This window comes from Poecilia reticulata, linkage group LG10 (genome assembly GCF_000633615.1).
Source record: "Poecilia reticulata strain Guanapo linkage group LG10, Guppy_female_1.0+MT, whole genome shotgun sequence".
Taxonomy (NCBI): domain Eukaryota; kingdom Metazoa; phylum Chordata; class Actinopteri; order Cyprinodontiformes; family Poeciliidae; genus Poecilia; species Poecilia reticulata.
Genome location: NC_024340.1, coordinates 14,221,519 through 14,242,696, shown reverse-complemented (window position 1 = coordinate 14,242,696; position 21,178 = coordinate 14,221,519). Strand labels below are relative to the sequence as shown.

General features: G+C 38.3%; 1 protein-coding gene across 6 annotated transcripts in view; it reads right to left on the bottom strand.

Moving 5' to 3' along the window:
* Positions 1-286: 286 nt before the first annotated feature.
* Positions 287-21,178, bottom strand: part of mbnl3 (muscleblind-like splicing regulator 3) — a 28,593-nt gene continuing 7,701 nt past the window's right edge. For 3 of the 6 annotated variants that reach the window (XM_008420822.2, XM_008420823.2, XM_008420824.2), the window contains exons 2-7: positions 20,107-21,026; positions 10,825-10,989; positions 9,013-9,216; positions 8,680-8,919; positions 6,983-7,136; positions 287-1,079 (exon numbers count right to left, since the gene is read on the bottom strand). In XM_008420822.2, coding sequence (XP_008419044.1) covers positions 937-1,079; positions 6,983-7,136; positions 8,680-8,919; positions 9,013-9,216; positions 10,825-10,989; positions 20,107-20,280 — 1,080 coding nt within the window. In that variant the 5' untranslated portion in view covers positions 20,281-21,026 and the 3' untranslated portion in view covers positions 287-936. Of the gene's footprint in view, positions 1,080-3,315; positions 3,408-6,982; positions 7,137-8,679; positions 8,920-9,012; positions 9,217-10,824; positions 10,990-20,106; positions 21,027-21,178 lie in introns of all 6 variants that reach the window. The other 3 variants (XM_008420827.2, XM_008420828.2, XM_017307208.1) reach the window with 3 other exon arrangements.

Here is a 21,178-nt window from a genome sequence, read left to right as displayed (position 1 = left end):
GCTGTAGGCCCCCAAAAAACCTAGGGCTGGCCCTGGACTGAATTTTGTCCCAAATAGTTTACTGTAGGCTCGTCTTAATCTGGTGTGAAGGGGGTTAGAAAACCTCTTATCTGCCTCTATAAGTTATAGTGAATGCAACCTAACTTTACATGTTTAATGATGCCTCATTTGCTGTTTTAATCCAGATATTTAAAATCAGGCAAAAACCTTTAAATCCTGCAAATAAACCTTCGTTGTTTAATACAATCGTCCTCCACTAGCAACCACTCGCTGATATGCAGCAAACTTGAAATTGGTATTGCCTTTAATTTCACATGTGGACATCTCTTTAATCGCTGCTGTTTAGTTTATTTTTTAAAATCCTTTTTAGAAACCAGGTCTTCTCTGCAGCTCAGCAGGAAAAACTCAAAGGCACAAACAAATTAACAGCTTCTTTCTGACGTTTCATCAGGCATCAGATGAGAATAAACTGGATGATATACAACACATTCTTTCATTTTTAAAACGAGTCATGGTTGAAGACCGGCAGCAGGTCCGTTTGCAGCTCCAATGTTCTGAGAATCCAGAATGAACTTTTCTTACTTTGGATCAGTCAGGTGTGTTGGGCTGCCTCAGGTAATGGCTGCAACCCATAAAGGGCTTCTAGTCTTCAATGTGTGTGTGTGTGTGTGTGTGCGCGTGTGCACACGTTTAAGGTGTGGTGTGTGTGTATGGCTGTCAGAACGAGGGAGCTCTATTGCTCATCACGTCAGGATGCATCGTTACGGCTGCAGTGAAGCAGCTTTGAGTTCAGGCTTGTATTGCGTGAACCATTGCAGCTTATTTTTTACATTTTATTTTATAAACATTGTATAAGAAGTTTCACACTGACGCTCGGTCGGTGCGCACTGTGGGCGAGGCACATGTTTGCTGCAGAGCTGCAGGTTTTCAGGGACTCTAACTGGGGTTTCGTGAAAGGCTTACTGAGTTTATTCCCACTGGAGCCGCCACCAGCAGTTTGGGGACGGGGCAGAAATGGTTTTCCATGGGAACGCACTGCAGCTCCACCGGATCGGGGGTCAGAAGCTCGGAGGAGTCTACTGAAAGAAGCAGAGAGCAAAGAAACGGGGAGAAGTGAGATTTAGTGATTATGTGCATATCCAAAGCTTTAACTGCACCTGCTGGGCACACTGGTGTGGGCTGGTTTCCTGTAAGTGCAGCAATGTGTTTCCATGGAGCTTTTAGTTACACAAACTGGAATTACTAAATTAAATTTGCTTAATGGAGACCTGGGAATTTTAATAAAAATCAAGTTTTTTGATAAAAAAGGTTTTGAGCTGGGAGGAGGTGGTTTTTCAGCTGTATCAAAATGAGTGTCTTTTTTTCGTATCACACGATCAACAACTGGAAAAGACGAAGAAGATGACAGGAAGTGGTAGGAAGATGATGGCTTACCGCTTGAATAAATGTATTCACGTGTGATTTTAATTGTGTTTCTTATTTAATGGAAGCACCACAATTGTGAAATTGTGGGGATATTTTTTACATTAGTGGAATATCGACAAAGTAATACGTAATAAAACTTGATACACTGAGATGAAGAGTCACGGTAGCAGAACCAAAGAACCGCTCTGAACTCTTTAGCTACGTTCACACAGCAGATCTTGATGCTTATTTCCAAGATTTTGCTGAAATCAGAATTTTTTAATTTTGCATTATTGTTCATACTGTTGAATGGCGCAACTGTAATCAGGCTTCTGTGTGAATGTTTTACGACCCAAAAGCGACCCGCATGTGCAGAAGAGAAACAGCAGCAAATCTTTTTATGGAAGTGATAATGGATGTAGTCGTTTATGGATCGATTTTAAAAGACTTTACAGGAACAGGAGGTGACAGGATCGTCACAAAATCATTACAGAAACAAAGGAAGCTGATAAAAATAAAGCACAACTAATAGTGATCACCTGTTGTGGAGAATTGACAGTAACGTCTGCAGAGAAATCTGTTTGGATGTGCAGTCAGAGTCAAGGGTGGAACAGACGACTGTTATAAGTTAATTGTGACTTTTTCAACCAAATCTGAGTGACTTATGCTTTTTTGACAAATACGTTTTGGATTTTTAGTGGTGTTCATAATTCTATAGATCTTTTCTTATGTATAACTTTAGCTATTGTTTTATTCCTGTCCAGTCCAGTACTTGAGCATTTACCGATAATTCATTTGGTTTGTAAAATGAATTAAGTCAAGCATAAAAATGACCCAAACTCAAGTGATGAGTCACTTTTGCTCGCATACAGCAGATGACTCAAAATGTTAAACAGGATTCTAGGGTCTTATTAAAAGCAGGCTGCAATCTGATAAAAACAGTTTTTTCTTGGCATGGTGTTGATGGTTGATAGAAAGATGAGGAAGGATGATAGCCCTTAGTTACACTTCCTCTTTTTATATTAGTAGTCAGAGCTACAAAATACTCACAATAATGTCAGATAAAAGGACAAGATTGTCAAACTTCCAAGAAATCTCAGAAAACCTGGAGAAATATAGATCAAGAACGCTTTAAAAAAATGCAGCAACTCATCCTTCAACCTTTGGACAATAATGTAGTTTTAGATTTATAAATTATTTCAAGTAATTAAGCAGGCAGATAAAAATAAAAATCCATTTTGTAAATGATTGATTTCACTTTTATTTAAGAGACAATGTGTAGTGCCGTGCAAAAGTATTCCCTATAGTTGAATTTTTTCAGATTTTATCATGTTACAAAGACAAACCTTAATGTATTTTCTTAGGATTTCGTGTCATAATCAGCCACAGACACGAGGTAGTGGAAAGAAAATGCTACCTGGTTTTCACTTTTTCCTATTTACAAATAAAACTACTTCTTATCTCAGCTTAAATAGAGATGTTCTGTGGAGGGCTGGGAGATTTTTAGAGAACATTTTGAACAAAGAGAATCATTCAAGAGTTAAGATTAAGGTAGTTGCTTTAAATTTAGGCAAATCTTAATAAAATGAAGCAAAGAACCGAAAGTCTACATCAACTAAAAGATATCGTTTCTTGAGAAAATGAGCAACATTTCTGTTGAGGTTTAATTAGGTCATAGAGTAAGATAGATGTGATGTGGTTAAAAAAAAATCTAAGCGACTTCCTGATAAAATAGTTTCCCACTTTAAGAATTTCCTGTTTTAATTGGCTCGTCTGACAAAAAGACTAAAAAGGGACGACAGATGAAATGTGAACAAAACTCAGTACAAGCAGATGGTTTAACCGACTAAATAAAAAGAAACAGTGAACTATAGAGCTAAAATAAAACAGAACTGAAATGAAAGAGCAAACCTGATTCGAGGCGGAGGATTCAGCGAAAGGAACATTGGTGACGGGGGTCGAGGCCGACGAAACAGTGGAGGTGGCACCGTGCATCATGGGAACTTTAATTCAGGCGAGTCAGACGAAAGACAGAGGACGGGGAATGAGGGAGGGCAGGGAGGAGGAACAGGAATGATATGGTTATCATGGCAAAATGTGCAGAATAAAAGAAAAAAAGAAAAACATGAGATATCAAGTGATGAAGATGAGTTTAAACGGATATCAGGAGACATGCAAACAAAAGAAGAGAAAGAAAAATACATATTTCATTAGCTAACCACTTATCAAATAAAATACTGACCAACAAATAGTTAACCAAACAAGGAGGTACACGACCATACAATCTGATCAGACTGAAGAATCTGATAATTGTATTCAATGAACTGGGTATGAATATGGAAAAGAGCCATTAAAAATACAGATTTTCAGCTAGAAGACAATGTAAGGATGGGCTGTTTGGCTTCTTCTGGTGCAGAATTATGATGCATGTCTCACATCAGTAAAGTCAGATAAAATAAAACATGGAAACTTTAATTGAGACTGCAGACAGAACGTCTACAATCAGATCTGAAAACAAATGGATAAGTATCCAATTTAGTGTTACACATGGAAGTGGAAAAAAATCAGATTTTTTTGGGGAGTGAAAATATCAAATTGAGCCGTTCAAAGTGCTGTGAAAAAGTCGGATATGCGTCACATTTGTCTGCTGTGTGAACATGTTAACTATAGTGCTGATTATCATAGGATGCCGCATAAGTCCAGTTGTTAAATCTCATCGCTAGTAACGGTGTTTTCACAAAGATTCATTTCCATTGGGGACCAAAATCGCAACATTTGTTACATTTGTAGCTTGTGTGGTTTTCTTTATCACTGCACTGTGTCAAACGAACCGAACACTTTGAACGACCTGTTCCCCTCCTCACCTGTGGGGGCGCTGCACAAAAACCCAACAAAGGAAACAACACAAAACCTCTAAAGAAGACACTTCCTTCTTCTAGAAATGCAAAGAAAAATGAAGTAGCATCATATTTTTGCAGTTGTAGAATTTCTCTTCTGTCTTTGGTTAAAAAAAAAAAAACACAAGCAATTCCTCCTGCTAGCTCTAGACTCAATGTTTGTTTTGGTTGTTTTTACCCAGAGTGCCCGGGTGCCGCCGTAGTCCACTTCCTGCTTTAGGAGTGGTTTCCGGTCTGCTTGGCAGTCATACATGCCAAACAGAGTTCACTTCAACCAAACCGAGACCGAGGTTTTTAGACGGACCAGAGTTTGCTTGTTTGGCCCAAATTAAAGTTTGACTGTGCATTCAAACCTCCACAAGCGAACCAGACTTTCTAAACTTTCTAAACAGGGCTGGTGTGAATACACCCTAAATATTTCAGCTCCTGCTGTTAGTGGTGTTAGTTAAGGGTCTTCAGATGAACTGCTCAATCCAACCTTTATATCACCAGGTCATTAAAGTTGGGAGGCTCTGGACTGTAGAGAAATGGAGGAGTGCTCCCTGGTGTGACGAAGCTTGCTTCAGTCTGACAATGGCATGGGCGAGCCTCGTCTGGCAGCAGCACTTGCCCGGCTGCATTGCATGAAAGGAGGAGCAGCTTACCAACATTTCTTTAGAGAACTTTATGCTCCCAGCTTTGAGGGAGCAGTTTGGGGATGGGCTCTTCATGTTCCTACAAGAGCACAAACTAAAGACAATGAGAGAGTCTGGCCTGCATGTAAGAGCGACTTGGAGATGAATTAAAGTGGACACCGTGAGACGGACCTTCTCGTTGTCAGATATGCCTTTAAACAAACTCAGAAACCTTGTGGAAAGCCTTTTGAAAAACAGCAGAAAATGTTATAGCTGCAAAGTGTCGAACAACATCATATTAAATCAGAAAAATGAATGGAATGGCACCAAAACTCAGGTCAGCATGAACGCAGATGAGGGAATAAAGTGTATTCCTCACTTTGACGATTCATTTACCAAAGATAACACCAGAATTAAAAATAAAACTAAACAGCTAGTAGAAGCACCTTTAGACTTGAGTTTATCAGTCTCATTTTCAGCAGCATTGGGTTGTTACTTAAATGACCTGTCAGTTTCAGCTGTCAGAGGATTTCATATTTGACTCCACAGGACTTTGGTGTACAGACGAGTTCATGGTCAGGGCTGGAAACAAGCCCAAATCATCACCCATCCACTACCGTGCCTGACAGTTGCAACAGATTTTCTCCAGTTTGTTTCCTCTACTGAGCTTTTACACTTCGTTTCCTGAGGTCTGTAGAGTCCAACATGTCTCTGTGTGACTTCAGAGTAAATCTGCTGGTGCATGCCCTCCTGGGAAGGTTGTAAGCTATCATGAATGTTAATCTGTCTTATTGTAAAATTATAAGCTTCAAATTGTTTGGAAATGGCTTCATATTACTGGTTAGTGCCTAACCTTGTTGGCACTCTGTTCAGAAACATCTGAACGCTGCAGAAGAACAAACTGCCTCTATATTTACATTCACTGACATTCAATGACTTGCTTGAACGTGATTAACAGTATCTGGCTGCTAATTTCTCTATAAAATCCAAAGGAAGCATGGGAATCTATTTCTAATGAATAATTTCTGATTTTAAAGGCAGTTGAGATCCAGATGAAACTACAAAAATGTGCAAAAACTGAATATTGAATAATAGATCCCTTTTAAGTTTTGTTCTTCCCTTTTGATTCAATTTTCTTTGTGAAGTGCACCAGTCCCTCCTGCAGTAACACGGCCACAAAACACAAAGCTGCCACCTCTGTACTTCAGAGATTGTCTTCTGGGACATTTCCCGTTTTGATACAAATGTGGCAAAGCATTTCTGTTTTAGTTTCAAAACTTCTTCTTTGCTGAGTGGCCTTTCAGTCTACGCTTGTATGGAAGTAATTTCATTGTGGAAAATGACTTTTTACCAATCATCAGACGTTTTGCCTCATGTTCCGAATGCATGAATGCATGAATACATGAATTTAGCACCAGAACACATTGATGTCTGGGACAGAGACTCTCTTCCTGACCAACATGGCGGCATGATGTTGCCATAATGTTTATGCTTTAATTCTGGCACCTTCAGCCATCCATAAAGTAGGGCAGAGCAATAAATTGATTTAATTGATTAATCAATTTTTTTTTCTGTTTTTGAAGATTACATTTTTGGGAAATCAGAATTGTTTTTTCACCAATAAGTTTGAGAATTACCATCTTGGATGACAAATGCGTTTTACAGTTTCAATTTATTTCGACTTTGAATTCAGGTTAACTTACAGAGGGAGTTATTGAAATAAAAGCCAGTTTTTTAAAAGATATTTTCTGTTGTTTAAATTTGTTAAGGGTAAAGAGTAAGAGAAACATTGACTTCAATCAGAAATCAAATTAGGTATAAAAAATTATATTTTATGTTTAAGCCATACTGCCCACTGGAAAGGAAACCAGACCAGGTTGAATTATTTTTACTTTTGCATGATGTCACAAAAGAGATGATGCCTTAAAATACTATAAATGTCACAGTTTTTCAGAGTCATATCATGTCCGTCTCCTCCATTTAGAGGTTTTGTTATATTTTAAATGTGATGTTTTTGCTTTAGCATGCCGCTGGGCCCGGATGTTGCTGCTGCACCCAGAGACTCACCAGTGGGGATGAAGGCTGGCTGCTGGAGCTGCATGTTAGCCAGGGCTTGCTGGTAGTGGAACATGCTAGGGTTGAAGACTGCAGCTGCAGCGCCGTTGCTCTTCTCTAAAATCGGCCTCTTTGGCAGCGACTGCATGCCGCCTGGAGCTAAAGCCTGGCCAGGTGGAGAAATAAAGTGTGAAAAAGACTGAAAGGATTTCAACAGACTTTGTTTGTACAGAATATAAATACTTAAAAAGTATTCCAAGCCTGCATTGTTGTCTCTACTATGGCTCCTGAGATTGTAAACATTTCTACAGCCACACGGGGGCGCTGTAACCTAAAATGTGAACTGAATGGATGCAGCGCCACACCAACATCAAATAAAAATTAGAATATAAGCAAGTTTTTATTCTCCAAAAGGGAAATTGCTTCTAACTGCACAAAAGGAGGCACTAAAATGAGAAAAACACGAATAAATGATTCACATGAGATTAAACTGCTGTAGGATGTAACGACAACATGACCCTGAGATATATTTAGCTATTTTTGATTTATGTCAGGTCAAATAGACACAACCAGCAAGCAGAAATTCAGTATGTAGCATTAGGGAACAAAAACAACAAGAAAAACAGAATATAATCTTAATCCAGTGATCAGAAAGTTTTGTTTCTTGTTTACATACATGTGCTGTAAATGTATAAGTATTTATTATGATTTAGTGATACAGCTAAGGACCGACGTCAGTCAGAAATGTATAAACATAGAATAGAACAAAATGGTGAGTAGAGCAGCCAAAAATTTTACTCCAGAGTAGCAATACTTCAAAAAATTTTTAACTCAAGTAAAAGTAAAATGTAGATGTCCAAGAAATTAATCATAAAAGAGTAAAAAAAAGTATTTGATAGAAGGTTTACTGAAGTACTGCGTAACTGATCAAAACATAAATTATTTGATATTTAAAAATTACATAATCAGACATATCAAACTATAATGTATATGGAAATGTTGAAAAAATAAACACAAAATAAAAATGTGTACATTTTGTATTTATGGGTAGCATAAACACAAAATAAATACATTTTTATCATTATAAAGCTTATGAAACTTTAACAAAAACCGCAAGTGTGTGTCTGTGTCTGGTGAATTTTTGGATAAAAAACAAACAAACAAGTTTGTTCTTCGTTCAGTGAAATTACTTACAATGGATAGAAAATCCAGAAATTTTACTCAAGTAAGAGAAGGGATACTTTGTAATGAAGTTACTCAAGTAAAAGTAAAAATTCATAAAAGTTCATTTTTCCATAAAGTTACTCAAGTAAATGTAACTGAGTAAACATAACAAGTTACTACCCAATTCTGAATATTACTCAAGTAAAAGTAAAAAAACACAGAGCAGTAAAAGTACTTCTAAAAGTATTTTTTCCCTATAAAGCTACTCCAAGTAAACCAAAGTAAATGTAAGTAGTTACTTACTACCCAACTTGAATATTACTCAAGTAAAAGTAAAGAATGCAGAGCAGTAAAGATACTCCTAAAACATTTTTTTTTCCAAAAAGCTAATCAAGTAAATGTAACTGAGTAAATTGAACTAGTTACTATTGTACTCAGGTTCAAGTGTATATCTCAACATCTTAGAGAATGGTAGAAAATATCTCAACATCTTGCATGGTCACAAGGTCGAAGTATTTCCTGTCGCATTCCAGGGAGGAACTCACCAAGGGAGAGGGCGCCGTGTTTTGACTGGCTTGGTGCTGTGAAGCCTTGATCCTGGCCTGCAGGTGAGCCGGCGGGTGGAAGTACTTGCACTTGTCCCTGCTGCAGCGGCCCTTTATGTAGTCCATGCACACAATAACGGAGTTCTCGCTGCAGTCCACCATGCCGGCCTCCAGGGGGTGAGCGTAGCGGCAGTCGCTCTCGCCCCGTGTGCAGTTGCCCCGCTGGAACTCTCTGCAAACCTGGCAGGGCCACCGGGAACGCCGGTCAACATCTCCCTTTCATCGAGCTCCGACTAAACTTAGAAACGCAACAACTGCCCATGGGCTGCATACCTCCAGCTTGTCTGTGCGAGTGTGCTTCTGCGCCGAGGTGCCGTTGCCCATCGCTGTGAGGCTGGTGGGACTGCCGGGGACGAGGAGGGGCGTGCTGGGCAGCAGCTCCGGCATCAGGCTCACGGCTGGGCCCATGTGGCTCAGATATGGACTGAACGCCATGCTGGGACTCGTTGCCAGGGATGGAGTCACTGGAAAGGTCGTCTTTAAGCGAAAGGAACCAGAGATAGCGTTACTAACAAAGCAGAAAGAATATGAAGCGTTTCTGATTGTTTCAGGTGTTTAAAGAAGCCTACAGCTGAAATTACATAAAAATGTTCATTATTGTTGTGGAGAAATCAGTTGATAACTTGATCAATCCTGGGTAGAAACTCAAACGTTTACTCTTCTCACTTGTTGTGTTTCTATTGGAAATGTGCGCGAATCTTTATCTGTATTCTGTTAATCTAAAAAAACCCCATAATTTCACAATTGTGGTGTTTCCATCAAGTAAGGAACACACAGGAATGAGACTGTTCACATGTTAAGTAATTAAAAATGCTGGCAGAGATGTATGATATACGTTTATAATTCAGCCATGGCGCCATCGTTCATCAGCTATCGTCTATCCGAGGAGACGTTGGCGTTGGAGCCACAAACCCATTACACTTGGAACAGCTACGTATGCAGCGATTTGGGGAAATCGGTGATTTTATAACTCTTGTATTTTGTTTTTGCATAATTTTATGGCAAATAGAAACGCAGCTACTGATAATCGTTGTGCCAGGCTGAGGTAACAACAACACTCTTTGGTGTAGATGATGTTACTGAGTGAAGCAGACTCAAAATGAATCATTGTCTGTAACAGTGAGGTGTTTAAAAATAGTCAGAGATGGAAAAAGTTTTTTAGACGGGAGTATAACAAGCTGTTCCCTCACATCAATGAAACTAAAACATGTTGAATCCCTTCTCAAAAAGGCTTAAAATACTAATGAGAAACTTGTAGTGTCATGAAACTATGGAGTTGAAGACATTTTTAAAAAGTTTAACTTTGCTGTTGAATGTACAAAAATATTTAGTGGTTAAGATCTAAAACATTTAACAACTACTAGTAATTATACCACAAATACCACAACAGTGGGATGTATTCAGAAGACCATTGCATCTGTGTAAATTCACCAACATGTGTCAGAAAAAAGTTCTAGTCTCTGTTTTTTTTAAAAAAACTAAGAAGTAAAACATAGTTAAGGTCAGGTCAGAGAAGTAATCCCACATAATCTGCGACTAAATTAGGCGGGATGTTCTGAACTTTATAACTTCCAGCCCACAAGAGCCACAAAATCTTAAAAAATAAGTTCAACTCTGTTTTACAGCAGTTACAAATTTCACATGAATAACACAAACAAAAGCAGGTAAATCTTGCATTGGCATGTCGAGGTTTCACAAAAAAACAATCCTGAACGATGCAGTTCTAGTTTTGAATCATCCTAAGTTTCTCCATGTTTTGTTTAAATGAATATTAAACTTTTAATATGATCTTAGTTTTCAGCTCTCCAAGCTTTCCGTTTGCTTTCTGGACTACATGCGATTTGCCAATAAAGTAATTTGACTTCATTAAAATTTGTTAGACTTCAAACTGCTCCAGCTGTTGTTGAATATGCAGGAACAAGTGGATATTTATTCAGAAAGGCTGAGGCATCAGTATTAATGCAAATTAAAGCAGCGCAGAATGAGAATTCTTTAACTAAATATTCTGAAAAGCACCACATTAGGAGAGAAATCTTAGATCCGTCTTGGTCAGAGTTCATGTGTGTTTCATTCTCAGCTGCTCACAATCGGCTGCAGCTGTGCTCCGGGCAGCATGAACTGCATCTGTTGAGCCAACATGGCCGCCGCGGCCTTCTGCTGGATCAGGTTGTTTCTTCCATTTATCTCCAGCTGGGTTTTCAGGTGCGGAGGTGGGTGCAGGTATTTACAATTTTCTCGTGTGCAGCGGCCCTGAGGAGGGAACAGAAAAGAAGGAGGCAGAGGGTGAGAGCGGAAGAAAAGAAACAACAAGAGTGAGAAACTAAATGGATCAAAGCTGACGAATGCAAACGACCACAGAACTCTCAAATTAAGCTGGACATTTTTAATTATTGTTAGAACTCAATTCAGTCGTGCACAATTTAATTACATAAGTAGTATTTTCATCAATTCACACAAAATCAGCAAATTTTCTGCACAAATGGCCAAAGACATTGGATTGAAGTGATACTCACTCCTACCTGCAGGTGGCAGTATTTATTACCGCTGCTACACGGCAGACTTACTGGATGTCAAGTCATACTCTGATCAAAACAGCCAGTTGCAATTGTATGAAGGCGTATTAAGGCCATTGTAGATATTGGAAAAAATAGTAAATTTCCACCAAAAAACTCAGAAATGTTGAATTTAATTTTTAAAAAAACACTTGAAAATTTCTGAGTTTGAAAAGTTGAAAATATGCTAGAAAAAAAATAAATACATTTTGAGATTAACCTCAGAGATCTTCTGGAATAAAAATTAGGACATTTCTCAATTTGAAAATTCAAAGATTTGACATAAAAATCTCTGGGATTTTGAGATTAATTTCAGTGATTCTGATTGCACAAAAAATTTCACAAACAATTTCAAAGAAAAGTTCTGTCTCAATTATATCTTATTATGAGTTTGACTTATTTTTACAGGTTTTCTAATGCGAGAAATGTATCAAAATGACAGAAAACATTTTTAATGAACTTTCAATCCAAGAATATCTAATAGATATTTGAACCAGGTTTATATTTTCTATCCTAACACAGGAGGAAATTAAACTCCCAGGGTTCAGAAATAAACACATAAGGTGAATAGTGCTGCATGAACTCTGCAGATCGTCACAGCTAGAGAAGAAACTGCAGTCTTCCTCTAACTCCCGGGCCAACAGCGCATCTCCACCACTGCAGAAAAGCAGTAAACCTGCTAATCTGCCTCCTCAGAGCATCAACCGGGCCGTATAATGAAGACAGCACTAAAGGAAGGGAAAATTAAAAAGTCTGACGATGAGCTGAGGTCATATTGCGGGTAATCTGACAGTGATGGATGGGGACACATAAAATGGTTTAGCACCATGCAGGAGGACTTTGCATGACAACAGGAGACACTGCAGAGTCTGCGTTGCCAGAATCCTTTCACATCAGAAAATGAACACACAGGTGAGCCTGTAGCTGCGTGACAAACGGTCCGACAATACGGAGGCTAACGCGAGCACCGGCAGCCGAGATGCGAGCAAGCTTTGCGTCAGCAGTGCTTGTGTGCTTGGGGATGAGTTAATAATGAAGAGAAAGTCCCAGGAGCCCAGCACTCCTGCTCCATCTCGGAGGGGACAGAAAAGCACCTCTTAATGATCTAATGCTTCGCTTAGAAAAATAAACTGCATCAGTGTCTGAATTTGGGGTCTGGCAGACACACAATGTGCTATGTGGCTACAAAAACGAGAGAAAGAAGCCTGTGGAAAGCGGTGCTGAGGAGACGTCAGGAATCTCCTTTTTTCTGGTTGCCGCGGCAACGCGCTATGCAACACAGAGCAAGGCCGCACACTGACAGAAAAGAGAGAAATGGGAGATTAATAAATACGATCTCTGGGACTGCTGCTCACATTTTATGCCTTTATCTGAGACATAAAAGCAGGAAAAGCTCAGATGGTTTTATTTAGTGTTTATTTAGCTGGAGAAAAGAAGATAAAAAAGTGCACCTTTATACAGCTAAAGGTATACAGTAAAGCTTAATTAGCCATCAGTCAGAGGAGTCCAAACTTTTATGTCAAAATAGTTGGATCAAAAGTACTCAAAAAAATGCAAAGAAAACTAATATTATGCAAATACTCCAAGTATTCCAATTTATTTTTTATTTCTGGTTATTGGAAATGGATGTTATTCATCGTAAATACAAGCATAAATGAAAAGGATTTTGCTTGTTTGCTATATTTAAAGAATCATCTACTTTTCAGATAATGTGGGAAAAAATGTATTCTCAGTTGTAATAGGTTTTGAGTCACTTTCTTACAAAATGCGTTCTGGCAGATTTTTTCACTTGAAACAACATTTTTTCCATGTAATAAGTAAAATAATCAGAAATATCAGTACCGTTGGAACTGGTATTTCTGTCAGTATTCCAAGAATTATTTACTCAAAACAAACTCTTATATCTTGCTGAAAAGTTACTTGTAAGTTAGTTTCGTCGTATTTTAAGTATAATAACATTCACACAAGAAACTAGAGAAAAAGATACTTGGTAAGATTTTGTGTTTTTGCAGTGTAACTGTGGAAAAGGATATGTGGCAACTATTAGCGGTTCATTTTGTTAAAATAAGCCAAGGAAAGTCCAATATAAATTCACAAGACACAGATTGGGCGCTCTGCCTAGCGCTAGAGGAAGAAATGTTTTAGTTGGTCCGCTTTAGTCTGTTTGCCAGGCAGTCCGGTTTGTTTGGGGATGTGTGAATGCATAATCAAACTCTGATGCGGACCAGAGTTCCTACAAACCTCGGTTTGGTTGAAGTGAACTCTGGTGCGGTTCAAATAGATATGTGAATGCATATGTTTCTTTGCATTTTTATATAAAGCAGCTCTACCTAGTCTAAGGATAATCTATATGAACAGAAGTGATGCCATTCAGATCTGAGATTGCGACTGAATCTGCTGTCTGATGATGGACAAACGGGATTTCCACACTAATCACATGAGATGACAGCAGCACTCCAGCTAACAAGGTAAGAAGAACTAAGTGGAGAGCTGCTCTCTCCCTCCCGCTGAAGCCCATTCAGGCAGGGCCGACAGACCTAATGGAGAAGCAACGGGGAATGACAGCGGTTGGCTTGTGTCGGCCTGGAGATGGCACATACGGGAGGGAAACCATTAGCAGATAAATCCATAAAATTAACGTGGAAGGGAGGGGAGGAAAGAGTGATGCCATGACGGACAGAGAGGTGTTTCACAGTTGACCAAAAACAGAATCAGCTGAGTGTAATCATCAAACACACCGAGGCTAAGGGCTCCGTTTCCGGAGATGTTTGTTTACTGCAGCCCTCATGAAGAACAGACTGGTTCGACCTTCAGCTGACTCCAACCTCAGTCCTCTCCCAAGACGGTCAAATGAGGCTTTTAATGGTTCCTCGCTACCTTTGGTGTACATATATTTATAAAGCGGCTCCCTCTGTGCAACCGGTACAGAACCAGGCTGTTGCTCTGTGCTAAAAACAGCCATGCCACTCAGAAAGATCAAACTATCCAATGGGTGTTCAGTCCTGTGCTGTTGCTAGGCCCCCTCTCTCTGTCTCTCTTCTCCATCTCCCCCCTCTGCTCCGTAGGACATAACACAGAAAAATGGCTGAATAATAAATTCTAACTCAATAAACCAGGAGACAGCAGCTGCACTCAGACAGAAAGCCCCTTGTCTGGGTCTCGATTCTTCGCTATAGAAAAGCTTTGAGAAAAATCCCTCATGAGGCTGGGAATCACAACAACAGTCTGTTTAGAGGCTAAAATAACTGGCTTTTTTCAGCTGATGCTACCTTAAAATGTTAGTTATTATCACTAACAGGAGTGGCTTGTACTACTGTACAGTGTTGATGTTGTGGTTATCAGGTGGAGGAGAGAGCAGCAGCAGCAGTAATGGAGAAGCAGATCACCAGTACATTAGCATTGGCCGTTTAGCTCAAATAACAATAAATTCTACTTGGAAACACTAATATTGAGTTAAATATGCATGTGGATTTAATTAAAGTAAATCAGTGATTTGATAAAAACTATGTTTTGCTTCGTCCAGAGGGTCTGAACTCTCGACTATTGAGAAACGATTACGTCCTGGAGGCGTGAACTCCACTGAAGTTTAAATTTCACCCAATCACTAACGTTTGGAAATTTTGAATGCTCTCACAGCTGAGAGAGAAGAGCCGATCCGAACGAGGCGGCTGCTGATACTAACTCAGTATCTGCACGCGTGGTCAATTAATTAATTTTCAAAGTTAAGAATGAAGCTAAAATATTTCCCTCGTCATGAATCTGTGCATGTCTTACTAGCTGGCTGCATTCACTTAGTGTCATTATTTCACTAATCAATTCATTACAATTAATCAGGTTAATAGTTTCAGCCTAAGTTATGTTATTTTAATGTTTGAGTCTAGGAGTCTGTATTTCACCTCCTACTCAGAGGTAGTTTATTTAAAATGCATCATTAATCAGATCAACGCTTGGTACTTAAATCTGTATATTCCAGGCTGGTTGCTATGCTAGTATCTGCAGTGCAGTATTTTAATAACCTGAGCCGAGGTTAGACACTTTAGTCCCACCAAGTTTGTGCCTGAAGGATAAATGCTTATCAATGAGTCACAACTGAAGTACAGGCATAGAAAACTGAAGAAGTAAAGAGGAAAACTCTCAATAACTGAGCTCAACCTAGTGGAGAGGAGGCGTTTTCTACCGCACTCCCTGAAATTAGACCTAAAGTAAACTGACAGGCAGTATATAACTAGTATACGGTTTCTTTCACAAAATATTTACATCACAACGTCTTAAAATTAGTAGAACCTCACCTGGGGATGGACAATAAACTAAAAATAAATAATAAACAAAACCCAAAAATAGTGATCAATATACATCTGATAGAACATTCAGTAATTTCACTGAACTTTGATCCAGAACCGCACAGCATTCTGGGGGATGTAGGCAGAGGAAAGGCTTTAGCTGCTCCCACAGTCAGCTAAACAAGGTTGCTGGAATCAACTAACTCACTCTTTGGTTACCTAGCAACTCGCTCACTCCTTGGTTACCTAGAAACTCGCTCACTCTTTGGTTACAATAAAGAAGAAACAATGACAAGAAGTGAAAACTCTCAATAGAACAGCTTCACATATTTAAAACAAAAATAACAACTCAATAATTATTGATATCGACTGATATGAACCATAATATGTTTTTCAGCCATATTGTCCAGTCCTGGCTGTAACTAAAGTTTATTTTAGTAACTGATTATTCTATCTATTATTCATTTCATTTACTATTAGAAATACATGAAAAGATGCAAATTGAACAATTTCTTTTTGAAATTGTTCAATTTCAAAAAGAAATTGAACAAATAATTCAATTTCTTTTTTAAATAAAAAACACAAACATTTTGCAGTCAGATCGGCGCAATCAGTGCCATAAAAAATCCCTAATTGTAAGTCAACTTATTGTAGTAATCTAAAAATGCTAGTAAGCATAGCAACAATGAAAACTAAATATAGATTAGATAGTTATTTTCCCTTACAGATAAATATGTTTGGTAAGATAAATGGAGTGAGAGCCATACAAAGAGTAATGGTTATAGAGGATACCTCCTAGGCACTTTTCACAGGTTTAAATTTACTCAACAGCGAAACATATGGATTTTATTTCTATGATGTTGGATTGTGGTATATAGTTTTATCCTTCATAAAGTGGAGCTAATCCCAACGTTTATCATCATCAACAACATCAACAGGTCAGCAGCCCAACACAGGGAGGACACAGAGACAGAAATATTAAGAAAAACTCTCCGTCATGCTAGCTAACATGGCGGAAACAAACCAGCCACAACCCACAGCAGGAACAATGACAAAGTGGAAACTTTATATCTAAATCAGGGACTTTCTGGCTGTGAACAGACAATGCTAACCACCACACCACCATCCAGACCCTGTTTTCTCTGTACTTTCCTTATATTCATCAGGGAATGATCTTTAATTGTGTATTCATCCTTTTGAAATGTGTGATTGGCCTAACATATCAGGACAGATAAATGGAGCTTTTCTTTTTACAGCATGCGTCCTGCTTTCAGTTTCATTTCAATGCTTCCCATTCGAGAAACAAAAGAGACGTTACCCACACATTAATCAAAGAAACAGTCCTCCAATTTTCTCTTTATTGTTCACAAAAAAACCAAAAAAAAAACCAAAAAAAAAAACAGTCACTCTATAATCAACTCTGCTCCCAACAAACCAATTGAATACAATATATAAAATATCCATGTTTCCATCTTCAATTATCTGCACTTACAAGCAATAACTCTATTTAATTACAGCTATGTTTTATAGTCTGCCAGTTTTCTGAGAAAACAGTTTTAGGCTCAAATTCACTTCATGTGAAAATATGTTTCATGCAAAATTTCCTTGTATTTTCCAGAAAATGTAGCCTAAGCATATGCTTCCTTAGGAGAAACTCATGCAACTATATTCAGTGTTCTTCAAAATATGATGTTCTGTTTTTGCACACTTGTTATTTTAGTATTAATATATTTTTAGGCATCCTGTACAGTATCATTTACAATATACAAAATATCACTTAGCAGCAAAATTCCCAATAAAAGATTATTGTAATTTGTTCTAAAATAATTATTTTTGTTAAATGAAACTTTAATATGACAATTTGTCATATTTATTCAGAAACTCTTAAAGGGGACACACATTTTTTAAAATCGTTATATGGCAAAGCAAAAATCCAATATGTATGTATTTTTCTGTAAATACTAAAGTTATAATAAATGAGACTGAAAGCAATAAAATTAGCTGAGAAACTTAAATAATTTCTGAAGTTGACTTATTTCTGCCACAGTAGTATTTAAGAGAAACATTCATTACAATTAGTCATGAATAATACCATTTATAGTCAGTCTGATATGAAATTGATCACTAAATATTCCTCTGAAATGAAGCATAAACCTCTATTTTATCTGTCATCATTATTGTATAAATAAACTGCTTACTGCCACTAAATCAAAACATTCTGCTTAAAGTCAAATATGAAAACCAGAATTATTAATATTTGTTAGACACATTGACAAAAATATGTTTCTGGTAGGTCAGTTTACAACAGTTGAGTTAAACGGAGGAAAATATGTGGTTGTTTTTTAGAGCAACACCTTTAAGTTGCTGCTTCTTTGAGAGATATCATAAAAGTTACCCAAGACGTCAGTTCAAGAATCATGGACCTCAACGAGTTTGATTTGATGTCCAGATGCCTGAAGGTCACGCACTCATTGGTTCAAACACATATATAACCAGGTCAAACACCAGGTGAATAAACAAACATGACACCTTCCAGGAAAAGACGAGTTCTGTGTCCCAGGAATTGAGCAAATTTAATGTGGAAAGTGAAAATTAACCCCAGAACCACAGCTGGTCCAGGCCCAGCATGAACTGAAAGGCCATTCAGCGAGGAAGAAGTCAAAACTCCAGACAATTATAACAAGAAAAACAAATTAAAGACAAAGACCCAAATATTTGAAGGCACATAATGAGGTTTGATGAAACTTAAGTTGAAGCATTTGGCCACAATTTAGTTAAAATCTAATCAAATCTAGTCACAGTCACTTTTTACAAAGTAACAACAGAATAAAAAATGTGTGCAGTCGACTTGGTAAGGTATAGACATTAAAATGCAGAAATTATTAACAAAGCAAATAATAATACTAAAATTATACAGGATATACAAAAGTCCAGCTATGTAAATAAATAGCAGTGGTTAAGTTAAAGTCTCTATTGCACATTATAAAATTATATAAAGATGTTTTATTGTTAATTCAGGGTCATTATTGCTCCTGGATAAAGCAAATTAGCATTATTTAGATTTGTCTCAATAACATTTTGCTGGATGATAAACTGTCTCAGTAATTATTGCAATAAATTATAATAATATTGTTTCAGACCATTTTCAAGTAATAAATTGATAATGGCATAATAATGCTAATTCACCCTCTCAATGACCAATAAACAATCATTAAAGAACACTTAACACTGGAACTGGCAGATATTTTAAATATCCAAAGTAATAAAATAAAGAAAGAGTAATAAACACTTATAACTGAAACCACAAATAAAACGGATTGATAACCAATAAGCAATTAATTGCATATTGCAACAGGTTTCTTGCTATTTGCCTTCGAGACTGGGAAGACCAAATAAAGTTTGAAGTACGGAGGTGGCAGAATAATGCTGTGTGGCTGTTTTGCTGCAGGAGAAACTCAAGAACTTCACATCAATCAGAAAGTTCACGCTGGCCACAAATGGGCTCTCCAGAAGAACAACGACTAACACTGCTAAAGGACAACAAAAACAACGTTTTGGAGAAGCTCTGATCTCCAGATAATTTGTGGGCAGATCTGAAAATGTGTGGCTAGTGAGGCTACCTATAAACCTGAATCAAATACATCAGTTCAGTCAGGAGGAATGGGTCAAATTTCCAGCAAACTATTGAGAGAAGCTTGTCGAAGGAAAAACCTAAACACTTGATCCAAGTCATACAGTTTAAAAGGCAATGCTGCCAAAAGTTTCTCTACAGTTTATTTTAAAAATCGATTATTCAAGATTAATCATGACTAATCTGATTGTTTCAGCCATAAATCCCACCTGACTTAAACCAGGAAAAAATAGTCAAATTTAATGCGAGACCGTGAGAAAAATACTGTTCTAGTTTATTTCAATAATCAATTAATAACGATTAATCTGATTAATCGTTTCAACCTGTATTCCAGCCTGACCTAAAACAGGAAAAAATCATCCAGTTAATGCCAGACAATGAGAAGATTGTTCTAGAGTTTATTTAAGTAATTCATTAATCATGATTAGTCACGATTAATCGTTTCAGCCTTAAGTCCAGCCTGACTTGAAACAAGAAAATATGGTCAGATTTAAGGTCAGTTTATTTCAATAATCGATTAATATGACTAATCGTTTTATCCCTATTTCCAACTTGACCTAAAACAGGAAAAAAATAATCCAATTTAATGTCAGACAGTGAGAAGATTGTCTAGAGTTTGTTTAAATAATTGATTACTCATGATTAGTCACAATTAATCCGATTAATCGTTTCATCCCTAAGTCCAACCTGACTTAAAACAGGAGAAAATAGCTAAATTTAAAGCCAGACAGAGAGTAAAAGGTTGCTCTACAGGGTATGTAAATATGTGGTCTGAGTACTATAAACTTTCCCAGACGATCAAGAGCCACGACTGAAGCCGACGTGTCTGACACAGAACCGGAGGAACAAACAAGCTGTAATGCGGCAGGAACTGATGCGTGTGTGATGTGCGCTGCGTTGTTACCTTGAGCGAATCAAAGCAGGCGATGACTCGGCCGTTCTCCACATGGCAGCTCCGGGAGGGATGTGCAAACTTACAATCGGTGTCAGACCGCGAGCAGGTGCCTCTCTGGTACTCGCGACACACTTCCAAGGTCAGCCATTTGGTGTCTCGTCCCATGGTCATGCTGACAGCCATCTGAGATGCTCACAGACACTGAGCAAGGGGTGGGAGTGAGTGGATGGAAAAAAATGGTCTAATGCGAGCAGGGCTGACTAATAGTGATTCAAGAGAGAGAGAGAGAAAAAAAATCCCCTTGGGGAAAAAAAAGCAAAAATATTTTTCCTTCAGAGCAAATAGGTAGCAAGTCCCTTCAGACTGGAGTATTTTGGGGGATGTTTATTAGCTGTTCCTGGGAAAACTGTCAGCTGAAGTTTTACTGGGTGAGATAGCAGAGGTTAACTGGGAGCAGAGACCAGCTCTGTCTCAAGAGAAAGAAAGAAAAACGTTCAGAAAACATCACCGTAGTCCGCTCAGATGCGTCTCTTTTACATTCATGTCAACATGGTCAGAGCAGAGGAAGTCACCGCAGCTCTGTTGTAGTTGTTGTTCTCTGACAGACAGAGATGAAAAAGCAGAACCTTACACCCGTAATGTCCTTGTAATGACGAGACAAAGCTTCAGCTCAGCTCTGGGTATGTGGGGACTGCAGCTCAGCAACGTGGGATGGATGACTTTGTGGCTGTCAGGACAAAATATAGCCTCCATTCAAGGCCAAACGCACACCGAGCCCTCTCTCCTGCTGTAGGACAAAACCGTACTGTAGGCACTTTGGAGTCCCGCTTCCTCCTCTTACTTGAGTCTGCTTCTCATCCCTCCGTCTCCGTTGCCTCTGTTGTCATCCTCACTGACCTCTCCGCTGCATGTCTTTGCTTGCCGTCTCACTGTGAATTGCAGAAAACAGAAAAAGCGACCGTTTAGGCTGGAAACGGCTACAGCGTCTTTAGGATCACGCTGCAGGAAAAGAAGAAAACAAGCAAAACAGAGGAGGGAGGGAGGCAGCAATGAACAGGAAAGGGCAAGCTATGTCTTGATT